This window comes from Nyctereutes procyonoides, unplaced genomic scaffold (genome assembly GCF_905146905.1).
Source record: "Nyctereutes procyonoides isolate TBG_1078 unplaced genomic scaffold, NYPRO_anot_genome, whole genome shotgun sequence".
Taxonomy (NCBI): Eukaryota; Metazoa; Chordata; class Mammalia; order Carnivora; family Canidae; genus Nyctereutes; species Nyctereutes procyonoides.
Genome location: NW_026575137.1, coordinates 9982956 through 9998229, shown reverse-complemented (window position 1 = coordinate 9998229; position 15274 = coordinate 9982956). Strand labels below are relative to the sequence as shown.

The 15274-nt window shown below is 44.0% G+C and overlaps 1 protein-coding gene across 1 annotated transcript in view; it reads left to right on the top strand.

Annotated features, from left to right (window-relative positions):
• CDH17 (cadherin 17) overlaps positions 1-15274 on the top strand; it is a 63326-nt gene that overhangs the window by 39402 nt on the left and 8650 nt on the right. The window contains exons 14-16 of the mRNA XM_055303419.1: positions 4630-4874; positions 7670-7800; positions 12032-12271. Coding sequence (XP_055159394.1) covers positions 4630-4874; positions 7670-7800; positions 12032-12271 — 616 coding nt within the window. The remainder of the gene's footprint in view (positions 1-4629; positions 4875-7669; positions 7801-12031; positions 12272-15274) is intronic.

Here is a 15274-nt window from a genome sequence, read left to right as displayed (position 1 = left end):
AAGTGGGGTCACCTCCCAAAGGCCCAGTTCTCTCATCTGGAAAAATTGATGAATTGGTGGCACCATCTTGATAACGATGTTGGGGGGGATTAAACACGAAGACACACATACAGCTCGTAGCACAGTACCCAGCACATAGCAAACTTCGAACATGCCCAGCACTATTTTAATTCTGATTAATTGGAGCCAGGACAGAAGCCAGGATTCTGTGTGTGGGCAGATGTGCTTTCCCCTCTTGCTGAGGGGGCCACACCTGCCAGATACAAGGGTCCAGGGGTACAGACCAGGCACTGCTGACTCAGCCTCTCCAGGGGAGGGCCTGGAAATCTCCCATTTCAACATGTGCTGGGCCAAGTGGAGAAGGCCTCCTGTTTCTCTCCTCCCCTCTCGTACTCCCACCACACTGCGCTTCAGACCCTACCGGTGTGCGTTTTCCACACCGAGCGACTCTTTGATGCCAGCCTGAAGTCCTAGGATTTAGCTCAGTTCTGGCCTGCCCTGACTTCAGAAGCCAATTGCAGACCGCAGGTTGTCACCTGTACTCTGGAGCGGCGGGCCATACACTGGCTCCATGGGACTCCCTCCTTGGGTGCCACCACTTGCTAACGCAGCTCATGGAACTCAGAGAAACGTTCATTTACTAGTTTATTGTATCATGGCTATGATGAAGGATATAGGTGGACAGCCGGACGAAAAGAGCCACAGGGCCAGCTCTGGAAGTGTTGCCCGGTGCAGGAGCTCCTGCTCCATTGAGTTGGGGTGACTCACTCTCCCAGACTTCAGATCTGTTCACTGACCTGGAAGCTCTCTGAACTTGTGGGATTTTTATGGAGGCTTGATCATCTAGACAGGGTTGATCATTAACCCAATCTGTAGCTCTCTCTCCTCTTCCTGGGAGGATTGGGGGGCTGGGGGTGGGGCCGGAAGTGCTGAACTTCTAATTATGGCTTGATCTTTCTGGGGAGCAGCCTCCCTCTTGAAACCACCCAGGAGCCCATCAAGAATTGCTTCATTAGAACAAAAGGCTCTCCTCTCACCCAGGAAATTCCAAAGGATTTAGGGGCTCAGTGTCAGGAATCAGGAACCAGCGGTGGAGAGCAACATATATATTTTCTATTATTTCACACGCCAACGTGATGCTGAGGATTAAGCAAGTTTTGGAAATGCTATCCTCCTCTATATTCACTGCCACCCAAAGCTCTGGCCTGTCTCTCGTGGTAAAACATGAGAGTCTTTGGGCCAAGAGAGTGTTCGGAGCAGGAAGTCTCTTCCTTTGGGTCCTGCCTGGCTTATCAATAATTCTCCTGGGATCCCCTTTTAGAAATTCAGGGTTTCATTTCAGCTTTAATTTTTTTTTTAATGCAAAAGTGGTCCCTTCTCTATCATGCTGGTCTTTTTGAATTCTCAGTGCCTGACCTATTTTTAACTAGCTCAAGCGTCATTTGGAAAAGTAACGCACAGACTTCTTTCTCTTGTCACCCATCACCGGTGAAAATGTTACATGTCCCATGTCTCAACTCCTCTCCCTCGGCACTTTTATCTCTGCTTCCAGGTTGAATCTAACTCACCGAGTTTGACCTTTCAAGCAGTTGTGTGAAAAGGAACTGCGGCCTGAGCATGTTTTTTCAGCTCATTTGATGAATCTGCTTCATCAGACAGGACCCACGACCATCCCAAGAGCCTAGGATAGGTCTCTTGACTTGGCTCTGCAGGCACAGCTCCGTGTTAGGGAGGACGATACACAGGGTTTGATAAGGCTTGTCCTCTATTAAGGTTTGCTGATTATCATTTGCTAATTTAGCATCTTTCATTTCTGATTTTTTCCCCCTGGAAGATCTGGGTCAGTGCTTTTTCTGGTGTGAAAGTTAAGCACTCTGATCAATGGCAGGCTGCTCCTTTCTCGTTTGCTCTTCCATTCAGTCAGTACGTGTTTAAGGGCCACGACACCCTCTCCTAACTCGTCTCCCTGTCCGGTGCGGGCACCCTCACATGGCTGCTCCCAGAATTATCTTCCTAAAACTCAAATCTGCCCTTGTCAGTCTTGTGCCTAATGCCACCCTCTGCTCCTCAAGGATGAAGTTCCAGCTCCTTAGCTGGATGCACAGTCATCTATCTCTACTCTCAGCCTCGTGCATTCTATCTTGACAACACCAGCTGCTTCCCATCTGCAGACATAGTATCCTGTTTCTTTACCTCCACCCATCCCCCCCAACCTCTGGGGCTGCAGTGATGAGATGGGAAAGCCAGGGAGGCCACTGAGGGCCTCTTTGGTGTGAGGATGGGTGAGCACACAGAGAGTGGTCCTGCCTGCCTGAACCTGCGCTTGGCTGGACCAGCAAGGAACAAAGAGTGCGTCCTTGGTCCACTTTGCAGTCTTGCTCTGGGGGCTGTTGCTTTTCTGTTCCAACCACCAGGCTTTCTCAGTTTGCTGTCCCTGCCTTCACCCCCTGAGATTAGGAGTGGGTCTCTGAGTGTCAGAAGCTCCAGCTTGCATCCCATCCCCAGGCAGGGAGACCGATCAGACTGCTTGGTGGTGATCAAATGTCATCATGGGGCCATGGCCTGCAGACAGTGGGTGCTTATGTCTGTGAACAACCTCTTCTTTACATCTCATCTGGCTTAAAATTTTTCTTTATCCTTTATATTATATCCTGTTGCTTCTTATTTTCAATCTTGAGTGGCCTTAAGTCTTCATACATAATTCTTTCTCTTTCATATGAACAACCTTTCTATCATACTTTCTATTGAACTAGAAATTGGGTTGTGATGTTGTGTGTGTTTGTGTGTGCAAGGAGGAGAGGGGTTTCTGGAGAGTGGGAATTTTCTCTAGAAACTCTTTTGTACTGGGGCCTTCACAGGCCCAGGAAGGACCAAGTCCTTCTCATCTTTCTATGTCTTGACTGACCCACGATCGATACTGTGTGCCAAGGAAGAGAGGGGAAGCAACGATGAGTACAACACAATTTCTCCTCTCAGAGAGCTTATGCTCAGACTGGGTGATGGGCACTGGTGGGGGGGCACTTGATGGGTGAGCGCTGGGTGTTATTCTATATATTGGCAAACTGAACACCAATAAAAAATAAATTTATTAAAAAAATACAAAATAAATAAAATAGGTAACCAAACAATGAGACTCCTGCATCAGATACTGAGAGATTATAGAGGACGTCGAGCTTGTCCATTTGGGGATAGCAGGTAGGGACTGGATGTAGAGAGGAGAGCATTGAACCCACTCCTGACTGAGGGGAAGAACTTTTTCAGATGTTAGGAGATGGCAGGGAAGCTAATGCAATCATGTATCAAGCCCTCCATGAGTTTTTCTCTCTGTGAATGGATGTTACCATTTTTATTTAACTGATGAGAAACTGATATAAACTAAAGTTAAAAGACTGATAGCTTCCCACGAGGTCCTGGGTCTTCCAGGCCTGGAAGAGTGAATCAAATAGGATAGTTTCCATTACCCATAGTGTACCTTTTGGGCTTTGCTTTGGTTCCTCTCTTTTTGAAGTCCTGGGTACCATCAAGACTGTGACTGTATGCTCTCCTTAGGAAAGAACTCACATGCGTACATAATATAAATATTTAGATTTTGGTTTCTAGGGCTTTACAGATTCCCAGAAGCCTCTTAATCCCAGATGAGAAGCCCAACTGTAGGGGCTAGTCCTCTTCAGCAGGCCTTTCGGATTAGAGTTTCTCTCCCCTTGTAGAATCATGGACTCAGTGCTTTGAGAGACAGCTTAAAAGTCACATAAGAGCAGTTGCTGAAATGCTGTGCAAGTCCTTTCTGTCACATGTTGGTTAAGCCTATTCTTGAAAGCTACCAGAGTTGGGAATTTACTATTTTTTTTGAAACCACCCCTTCTGTCTTGGACGACCCTGTTAGATTCTTCCTCATATTACACTCAAATCGGTTTCCTGCCTCTGTCTAGAATGGTCTGGAACAAGAGCAGTTCGTCTATCTTTCAATTTTCTCTGCTAACCTCTCTGTGAGGGTAAGTCCTTTATTTTGGGATTTGGATCCTGAGGTCCCTGGGAAATCATTCTCCATACAGTGTGGACATCTCTTTACCATCCTTTCCCCAGCTGTCTTCTGAGAATTTTCTTGAGAGAATCAGTAAGTTTCTACTGAATGAATGAAGTGTCCCAGGGTTACATAAATTTAAGGGATGCTGCATTGATTTCCTCTTCTAGGAGTGGATATGTAATGCATATAGCATATTAAAAGCTCTGTTGAGTCCTGCAGCAAAGACTTTGGCTCTGTTACCCTGAGAAGTAGATTTTTGCTGACACCAAATTGGGAACTGCTCCTCTATAAGAAAGTATTTATTTATTTATTTATTTATTTATTTATTTATTTATTTATCTATTTCTAGAGAGGGAAAGAGAGTAGAGGCAAGGGGTAGAGGGAGAAGGAGAGAGAGAATGTTAGGCAGGCTCCACACCCAACACAGGGCTCCACCTCACAACCCTGAGATCATGATCTGGGCTGAAATCAAGAGTCAAATACTTAACTGAGCCACCCAGGCGCCCCTGTAAGAACGTTTTAAAGAGACTATTGGGAATGAATCTTTTGAGGGAACTAATCATTCCCCAAATTAATTTTTCCTCTTTTTCCCCACCCCTACACAGCTTCTTGATTTCGAAACAGTAGCCGTTCATAATCTTGTGTTCCAAGCGGAAAATCCTGAGCCTCTGGTGCCTGGTGTAAATTATAACAGCAGCTCTTCTGCTACATTCAAGCTTATTGTGACCAATGTTAATGAAGCACCCCAATTTACCCAGAACATATACCAAGCAAAAGTCCGAGAAGATGTGGCTATAGGCACTAAAGTGGGCAACGTGACTGCCAAGGATCCGGAAAATCTGGATATAAGGTAAAGGAGAGCAGTGCTGGGCAGGCCCCACTGTGCTGGGACCATGGCCAGTGGGGAGGGAGAGGGGCTGGGAGGAATAAAGAAGCTGGTCTGACTCCAGGGCTCTCCCTTAAGAAAGCAGCCGGGGTTGAAGCTGTATTGGGGTACACGGTGAACTTGACCTTGGTTCCAACTGTTGTCAGTACCCTGGGGACATCAATGAGAACCCAGGCTCAGCTAAGTGGGAAGCAGGTCAGCTTCCATTCCAGCCCACTCACCACCAGTCCCAACTGAGAGCCGGTGAGTTCAGGAGTTGGGGTCCAGAGGTGGACTGAAGTTCTTTCCAGACAGAGAGAATGAAGCAAAAGGCCAACTGGACAGACTCACCCACCTGATAGGGTTAAGGGAATCTTCTGGATGTAGAGTGCCTACATTCCCTGGCTCTCCAGACAGCAGGTCTGGGGCGACAAAACGCCTTCTAGAGCCCACCTGTGGAGAGGCTGGTGCTCAGGCTGAAGGGATTAAACAAAATGTGCAAATCTGTCCGTCTTTGCAATTCTCAATCACTTTTATTCCCCAGCGCAGTAAGACCTGCACAGGTCTGCCTTAAATATGTGTGATGATTATTTGCCCAAGATATATAAGTATGTGTATATAGCCGTATCTGTATCAGTATCTATAACCTCCTTAAGGTTATGTATAGTCAATAAGCACATAGATGGGCCTTGAGTCCGGATCTCTTGCTTTTATCACATTAGCACTGTTGTCTGAGGCATAGCAAATATTTCAGCATAGCTTAAACCATTGTATGTGGTTTTGTATGACAATTCCTTCAATTTCACCAAACATTGGAAGGGAGACTTGCGCCCCAGTGAGCCATCCTTCAGGCGCTTGGAATCACCTCTGAGACCTTTTCCTTTGTCAAGTTGCCACCTACTGTTTCACTCTCTGTGTCCCAAGACAAATGTTAAGAGAGAAAGAACAGCGGGGGCTACCCTGTGTGGTTGAGCGTAGATGCTACTGTATACATCAGTCACAAGTTATGATAGGGCACAGAATGTTGATCATTACAACCATTCGCTGTTTAACAAATGCTTCTGTCTTCTTCATGAGAATGCTATGAAGATCATCAGTCAAAGGTGAGTGAATAAAAATTTGAGTATATGGGTGGGGAAAACAAAATCATGTAAGAAAACTCCATGGGGAAAAAAAAAAAAGAAAATTCCATGGATCAAGTAAAATGTGTAATGTAAATACTACTAAATTGGAATCAGGGAGATGAGGAGGAAGACAGAGAAGGAGAGTGTCCTATAAGAAGACAAGTAAAAAGAGCGCTTCAAGAATAAGAAATAATGAATCAATAGTTTTGGTGCTAGTAGTATGTCAGGTAAGAAGTAAGGATGAATGGAAAGTTTTTGGTCTGAATTCATTCTTTTTCTTTCAGCTCTGCAAGCTCATAATTTGTTGGCACTCAGTGGTCTTTTAAAAAAGTAGATCAGATCATGGGACTCCTCTGAAAACCCTCCAAAGAGTTCCCATCTTACTCAGAATGAGATCCCAAGGACAGGATCTCTCCTTCATCACCCGTACAGCCAGCCTAGCAGGGCTTGGCATATGAGAGCATACTACTATCATGAAAACATTTGATTTGATGAACACATTCTGACTTTTTAAATCATTCTCTTGCTTCTAGACATGTAGGTTGTTTCCAGTATATACATATTTTTATTATATAAGATACTTTGAATATATGTATGAATGTCATGCTTTTCTAACTTCAATTAAATTGTTTTTATCCGGGGAAGATTTCCAGAGGTGGTATTCTTTGGTCTGAAGATGTGGACATCCTTATGGCCACATTGTGCTGCTTCCCAAAGGGCTGAACCTGTTGTGGTTCTAGGCTTGTCTCGGATTCATTGCTCACACACCTACCAATGAGTTCCGTTGAAAACACACATGTGGCTGGATCACCTTCCTGCTTAGCAGCATTGTCCTGTCCCACTGCCCATTGCTTCTGGCGCTCTGACTCTTTCCACCTCCCTGGCTTCATCTTTTGCCATCCACTGCTTCCCACATTGATCCCACAGGGCTGGCGTGCCCGACTGCCCCACACCCCCAGGCTCTTCCCGGGCCTTTCTGCACCAGCTCATGCAACTGCTTCTGCTTGAAGCATCCTTTTTCTTGCCTTAGTTAACATCTCCTGCTTTACAAAGGCTTCTCTTGGACACCCCAGGGCCCCTCTCATGGTATTTACCACAGTTTATTGGGATGATCTCTTTCTGTGTCCATCTCCATCACGGAGAGCCCCATCTTTTTTTTTTTCTTTCCTGTAATCTCCTCTCTTGTTCTACTGCTTAATATTTGCTAAGCACTCAATAGATGTTTGTAGAATGAGCAATTCACGGTGCCACCAGTGGGTTGGAGTATCCACCCCCTCACCTAACATCCCCACCCCTGGGGGTTCAAGTTTTCTTAGAGGGAGTGGTCCGCTTATCAGTTTTAAAAGATGCTTCCAGGTGGTGTTAATGGGAATCCTTTGATTTCCAGAAAAGTCTAACCTTTTTCCTCTGGAGTTTTCAACTATACCTTTCCTAATGAAACGAATCTAACTCCACTCTGTAAGGGTGAGCAAATCCTTTTGAAGATAGATGGTATGCAAGTAAAGCATTACTAATATTAAATAATGATCCCTTAAATATATGGTGAGTGATACGCAAGGGATAAGGCTGATGTCAACAGCACAACGATCTTAAACTGTCTCCACGCTTTCACACAGAGTAATGTGAGTTTTCTTTTGCTCTTTTCACTTTCTGAAGTTATTCCCTGAAAAACAACAAGAGAGGCTGGCTTAAAATTGACCCCGTCACTGGCGAGATCTTTACTATGGCTCCGATGGACAGGGAAGCTGAAAGTGTGTATCGGGTGCAAGTGGTGGCAACTGAAGTAGGTGAGGAAAAAAAAGGAACATATTATTAGGGGATGCATTGGTGGAGACGGGAGGGAAGGTGAGGTGGGTGGGAAACTTTACGGGGTCCAATTGTCAGAATACCTAATAGCAGGAGGATGATAAGAGTACGACAGTGGAGGGAGGTGCTCATACCTCCCTGGTTTTGTGCAGGGTGGGACCCACTGGCGCCTCTCAGGTGGGGGCACACCTGCAGGCCGGCTGGGCTGGGGGGTGCTGGTGCTGCTCACTCTTGTTTCCCCGTAGGCGCTACGGCTTCTGGGAAGGTTCCTTGTCCCCACTGAACTACCTCCCCTTCCTCCAAAGTGGTTGTGGGTTTCTCCTGAGAGCAGGGCCAAACCACGGCCCTGGTGACCCAGACCCTTACTTGCTCCTTCAGCCTAAAATTGCAATGGCTCGGGTCTGATCCAGAAAACATTTTATACCATGTTCTCAACTTAAGCCAGAATCACTTGGGAGCTTGTTCAGTAAGATAGGAGGAGTTCATCTCTGGAGATTCTGATTCACTAGGTTTGGGTGCCCCCCCCCCAGCCTGGGTGTCTCAGTTTTGCTGAAACTGGGTGAGCTTTTGAAAGGAAAGATTTCTTTTATAGACAAGCCAAGATGTTTGAATCATCCTGTATAATCTTTGCATCCCATTTAATCTGGTTGTGATGATATATATCCCCCCACCGACTTTGAAGGTGGAGTTCCAGGGAACTTAAAATATTAAAATAAACGTACACCGATAGGAATAGTATGCTTACCAGTGATAAAGCTTTCATTTCCAACATTACGTTTCTTTGAGTTTAAATGAAAATTTCCAACTTAGCGTAGAAATTCTGTTGCTCTTATGCCAGTTGAAGCCTCTAATTAAACAGTAAATATATCTGCCTGGTTTACCAAAAAATGAGAATGGAACAAATTAGGACTATATGAATACGTTCTCGACCAAAAAAAAATGAACTTCCAAATGTGAGGCCCAAGATTGGGAAGACTGGGGACCATTCCAATGCATGGGAATCATCAAAATGGTCCCTGCATGCGAAAGGATTAAGAACAACAAAAGTGCCCCAGTCGAGTTAAGCCAATGAGGGTAGAAATGCCGAGATGTGTCCCCAATTTGGGACAGTTGTGCCCAAGTGGTTACGCCTCGTCTCCTTTGCTTGTCTCCAGAGGAGCACATGCCACTATCACACTGTATACATTGAACTCTTGATTTAAAAGCTCGGGATAATCAGTAGGCAGTTCCTGGCTGAGCCTTTGTGCCACATGGGATGTGTCCCAGGGACCTCTCACGTTTTTGAAGTTCCATGAAGTTCCATGAATCAAAACCAGGATTCGAAGTTCTGTGCCCTTTGTCAGCTCTGAAATGATGCAGATGGATGGAACGACTTCGAGAGCATATGCCTGCTCCTCCTCTAGTCGTGTGGGGTCAGGGCCGTAGCAGACAGTTGAAAAGCAAAGCGAGAAGACCAGGTTCACTGGAATTGAAGCAAGATGGGATGGGACACTGTGGAACTGGTACCTGTGACTGATGTCGGGGAGGGTGAGAGGAGTCAGTGTTTGCGTTGCGTTGGCAGCCCCGATTTTAGCACCTAGTGTAATAACTTAGTCCTCATACAACACTGTGGGCAGGTGCTGTTATTGACCAGATTTTATGGACGAGGAAATCAAGGCACTGAGAAGTTAAGCAACTTGCTCAGAATCACATGGCTTCCGAATATGAAGCATACAGACTCCACAGCTTTCACTGCTCCACCGGAGTAAATGATGCTTGTGAAGCCCTTTGCTATTTTCAACACCACATGTGGGAGCCTCACAGAGTCACGTGCTTCACAGTGGAAGAAATGAGGTGTAGGACACTTAACTAATATGCTTAGGTCAGTGTTGAGGAGAAGTTGTGGGCTCTAGAGTCAGACTTCCTGGGGTGGAAGCCTCTCTACTGCTGCGTGACCTTGAACAAGCCACCCAGCTTCTCTGAACATCAATCTTGTCACCAGTAGACACAGATCAGAGTTATTTTGAGGTAATGGACACCCAAAGCAATTTGCACATTCAGTGAAATCCCGATCAAAATAACACCAGCATTTTTCACAGAACTGGAACAAACAATCCCAAAATCTGTATGGAACCAGAATAGACTGTAAATGGCCAAAGGAATGTTGAGAAGGAAAAACAAACCTGCAGGCATCACAATCCCAGATTTCAAGCTGTATAATAAAGCTGTGATCATCCAGACAGTATGGTCCTGGCACAAAAACACACACATAGGTCAATGGAACAGAACAGAGAACCCAGAAATGGGCCTCAACTCTATGATCAACTCATCTTCGACAAAGCAGGAAAGACTATCCACTGGAAAAAACACAGTCTCTTTAATAAATAGTGTTGGGAAAATTGGACAGCCACGTGCAGAAGAATGAAACTGGACCACTTTCTTACTCTGTACACAAAAATAGACTCAGAATGGATGAAAGTTGTAAATGTGAGACAGGAATCCATCAAAATCCTAGAGGAGAACACAGGCAGCAACCTCTTTGACCTTGACTGCAGCAACTTCTTACCAGACACATCACTGGAGGCAAGGAAAACAAAAGCAAAAATGAACTCGTGAGACTTCATCAAGGTAAAAGCTTCTGCACAGCAAAGGAAACAATCAACAAAACTAAAAGGCAACATACGGAATGGGAGAAGATAGTTGCAAATGATGTATCAGATAAAGGGCTAGGATCCAGAATCTTTGAGGAACTCATCAAAATCAATTGCAATTGCCCTACTAGGTATTTTTTAAATATTTTTTTATTTATTCATGAGAGACACATACACAGAGAGAGAGAGAGAGAGAGAGAGGCAGAGACATAGGCAGAGGGAGAAGCAGGCTCCGTGCAGGGAGCCCGATGTGGGACTCGAACCCAGGACTCCAGGATCACACCCTGGGCAGAAGGCAGGTGCTAAACCACTGAGCCACCCAGGGATCCCCGCCCTACTAGGTGTTTATCCAAAGGATACACAAGCACTGATTCAAAAGAATGCATGCACCCATAAAATAAATAACCCAATTAAGAAATGGGCAGAAGACATGAACATTCTTCCAAAGAAGACATACATTGGCCAACAGACACATGAGAAGATGCTCCACGTCACTCATCATTAGGGAAATACAGCTCAAAACCACAATGAGATATCACCTCACACCTGTCAGAACGGCTACACTTAACAACACAGGAGACAGGTGTTGGCAAAGATGCTGAGAAAGGGGAATCTTTCTGCAGGGTTGGTGGGGTTGCAAACTGGTGCAGCCACTCTGGAAAACAGTATGGAAGGTCCTCGAAAAGTTAAGAATAGAACTTTTCTACAATCCAGCAATTGTACTACTGGGTCTTTACCCAAAGGACATGAAAATGCTGATTCAGAGGGACACATGCGCCCTGATGTTTATAGCAGCGCTATCAACAGTAGCCAAATTATGGAAAGGGCCCGGATGTCCACCACAGAGGAATGAAAAAAGAAGATGAGGTGTGTACATATATATACAATGGTAGATTCCTCAGCCATCAGAAGGAGCGAAATCTTGCCATTTGCAACGAGGTGGATGGAACTAGAGGGTATTATACTAAATGAAATAAGTCAGTAAGAGACACATGAGACTTCACTCATATGTGGAATTTTAGAAGCAAAACACGTGAACATAGAGGAAGGGAGGGAAAAACAAAATAAGATAAAAACAGAGAGCGAGGTAAACCATCAGAGATTCTTCACTATAGGAAGCAAACTGAGGGTTGCTGGAGGAGATATGGTGGGGATGGGCTAGATGGGTGATGGGTATGAAGAAGGGCCCTTGTTGGGACGAGCACTGGGTGTTAGACGTAAGTGATAGATCACTAGATTCTACTCCTGAAACCAATACTACACCATATGTTAACTAACTTGAATTTAAATTTAAAAAAATTAGTGTGTAAATCTTAATTATTATTGTTATCACTAAGACTTTTTAACCAGGAAGTGAAAACAAGTCTGATTCTAAAAGCTTATTATCTTTCTACTACCTCAGCATACCCAACTTCCTGAAGCATATGTGTCTGTGTATATATATATAAATATTTATTTTGTGTGTGTGTGTGTATATATATATATATATATATATATATATATTAAGACAAGGAAGTCTCTATTTCACGTTAAGAAGAAAATGAGAACGCTGATACCATGTTTCAATCCCTCACTTCCTTAGGTGGCTCCTCCCTGAGCTCCGTAGCCACTTTCCACCTGGCCCTGTCCGATGTGAACGATAACCCCCCTCGGCTAGCCACGGACCACCCACACTTGTTTTTGTGCCACCCCCTCCAAGCACCTGGAAGTGTCATTTTCGAAGCCACTGATGACGATCAGCAGTCTTTTCGGGGTCCACGGTTTACATTTTCTCTTGGCAGCAGAGTCTTAGAAAATGACTGGGAAGTTAAGCGAATCAACGGTGAGTTGTCAAAAAACGAAAACAAAAACAAAAAATGGTGAGTTGTCCAAAGACATAGAACAAACCCTGGCCAATGAGAAGTTACAGTGAGATTTTATGGGCCGTGGTGTGCTCGCAGCATCAACCCAGGGCTCCCAGGCTGCAGGCAGGAAGTTCGTGCTTTGAAAACTTGTAGAGAAGAGCTCTTTAGAGGGGAGAAAGCCCTGGGCTTTGGAGGGAGGAAAGATGACCACACGGCATCCCCCTTAGTACACGTCGGACGATTGGATAATCGAACAATGTAGACAGCATTTGCAAAATTTCCAATGGTAGCTGAGAAATGGATTTCATAATTTTTTTAAAAAAAACAGCCCCATTGAAATACAGCTGTCATACAATAGACAGCAGATATTTAAAGTGTACAATTTTATAAAGATTGATAAATGTAGGCATCACTGAAGCCATCAGCACAAGAGGGACAAGAACAGTTTCAGTGGCCTCCAAGATTTCTCACACTCCAGTTGCAAATCCCGTTTGCCACCCCAACCTGCCCATCCTCCATCCCCCATCCCCAGGTAACCACCGATCTGCCTCCTGTTCCTATAGATCAGTTTGCATTTTCAAGAGTCCTATCTAAATACAGTAATACAGTGTGTACCCTTCTTTGTTTGGTTACTTTCACCGAGCATATTTATTTTGGGGTTTATCCACGTTATTGTGCATCTCAATACCTCATTCCTGGTTATTACCGGGGAGTATTCCGTGATCAGCCGCTCTGACGGTCTGTTAGCTTTTCACATACTGATTGTCGTGTAGGTCGCTTCCAGTTTTTGCTCTTACAAGTAAGGCTGCTATGAGCATTTGTGAGCAAGACTTTTGCTTTCATTTTTCTTGGTTGAATACCTAGCAGTGGAATGGCTGGATCCAATGGTAGCCACGTGGTTAACTTTTTAAGAGAATGGCAAACTGTCTTCCAGGTTGTGACATTTTACATTCCACTGGCGCATGAGAGGCCTAGTTGCTCAACATGCTCCCCATCTCTTGTTACACTTAGTCTTTTTTTTTATTTTAGCCATTCTAGTGGGAGTGCAGTGGCATTTCATTATGGTTTTGATTTATGCTTCCCCCTAAAGACTACCGGTGTTGAGCATCTTTCCATGTGCTTATTTGCCATCCATGTATCTTCAGTGGTGAAGTGTCTGATCAACTTCTGTGCCCATCTGAAAAATCTGGCTACTGGCTTTCACTGTTGACTCCTAGCATTCTTTCCATAGTCTGGGAACAAATTCTTTGTCAGGTATGTTTACAGAAATTTTGTCATAGACCATGGCTTCTATTTTCATTTTGTAACATTGTCTTTTGAAGAACAAATTGAAAGGTTTTGATGGCATCTGGTTTATCAATTTTTAGAATTTTTGTAATTTGTGACTTTTTTGTTGTGATATTTAAGAATTTTTTGCAAAACCCAAGGTTGCTAAAATTTTCTAATTCTCCCCCCCCACAAAGGTTTTATGGTTTTAGCTATTACATTTAGCTCCATGATCCATTCTCAACTTAATTTTTTAAAAAAAGTTTACTTATTTATTGTTTTTAGAAAGAGAGAGAGAGAGAGCATGCAGTGGGAGGGGCCGAGAGAGAGGGAGAGAGGGAATCTCAAGCAGACTCCCCTCTGAGTGTGGAGCCTGCCGTGGGGTAGGGTCTCACGACCCTGAGATGGTGACCTGAATGGAAATCAAGAGCTGATGCTTAACCGACTGAGCCACCCAGGTGCCCCTCAAGTTAAGTTTTGCATGTAGTATGTGGTTAAGGTCAAGTTTCATCATATTTAATAAGACCATTTAATTGTTCTGACACTATACAGTGGAAATATCCTTTTCACATTGAATTGTCTTGGCAGCTTTGTCAAAGATCAAGTGACCACATGTATATGGATCCATTTCTAGACTTTTCCGTCTCATTCATCCGTTTGCCTACCTTTATAGACTATTACACTATTTTTTTTTAAAGATTTTATTTATTTTTTTTATATATAAATTAATTTTTATTGGTGTTCAATTTACCAACATACAGAATAACACCCAGTGCTCATCCCGTCAAGTGTCCCCCTCAGTGCCCGTCACCCATTCACCCCCACCCCCCGCCCTCCTCCCCCTCCACCACTCCTAGTTCATTTCCCAGAGTTAGAAGTCTTTATGTTTTGTCTCCCTTTCTGATATTTCTCACACATTTCTTCTCCCTTCCCTTATATTCCCTTTCACTATTATTCATATTCCCCAAATTAATGAGAACATACACTGTTTGTCCTTCTCCGGTTACTGTGGCCAAGTTCAAAAAGGGTGTTGCCTGAGTTCTCCTCTGGGATTTTGATGGAATCTTGTCTCACATTTAGATCTTTCATCTATTTTGAGTTTATCTTTGTGTATGGTGCAAGAGAGTGGTCCAGTTTCATTCTTCTGCATGTGGATGTCCAATTTTCCCAGCACCATTTATTGAAGAGACTGTCTTTCTTCCAGTGGATCGTCTTTCCTCCTTTATCGTATATTAGTTGACCATAAAGTTCAGGGTCCACTTCTGGGTTCTCTGTTCTGTTCCATTGATCTATATGTCTGTTTTTGTGCCAGTACCACACTGTCTTGATGACCACAGCTTTGTAGTACAACCTGAAATCTGGCATTGTGATGCCCCCAGATATGGTTTTCTTTTTTAAAATTCCCCTGGCTGTTCGGGGTATTTTCTGATTCCACACAAATCTTAAAATAATTTGTTCTAAGTCTCTGAAGAAAGTCCATGGTATTTTGATAGGGATTGCATTATACGTGTAAATTGCCCTGGGTAACATTGACATTTTCACAATATTAATTCTGCCAATCCATGAGCATGGAATATTTTTCCATCTCTTTGTGTCTTCCTCAATTTATTTCAGAAGTGTTCTATAGTTTTTAGGATATATTTTGAGAACCATTTGAATGGTAAATGGTTCTCCAACCTTTTATTTTCAGGTTGTAGGTGTCTTTCTGTCTAAAA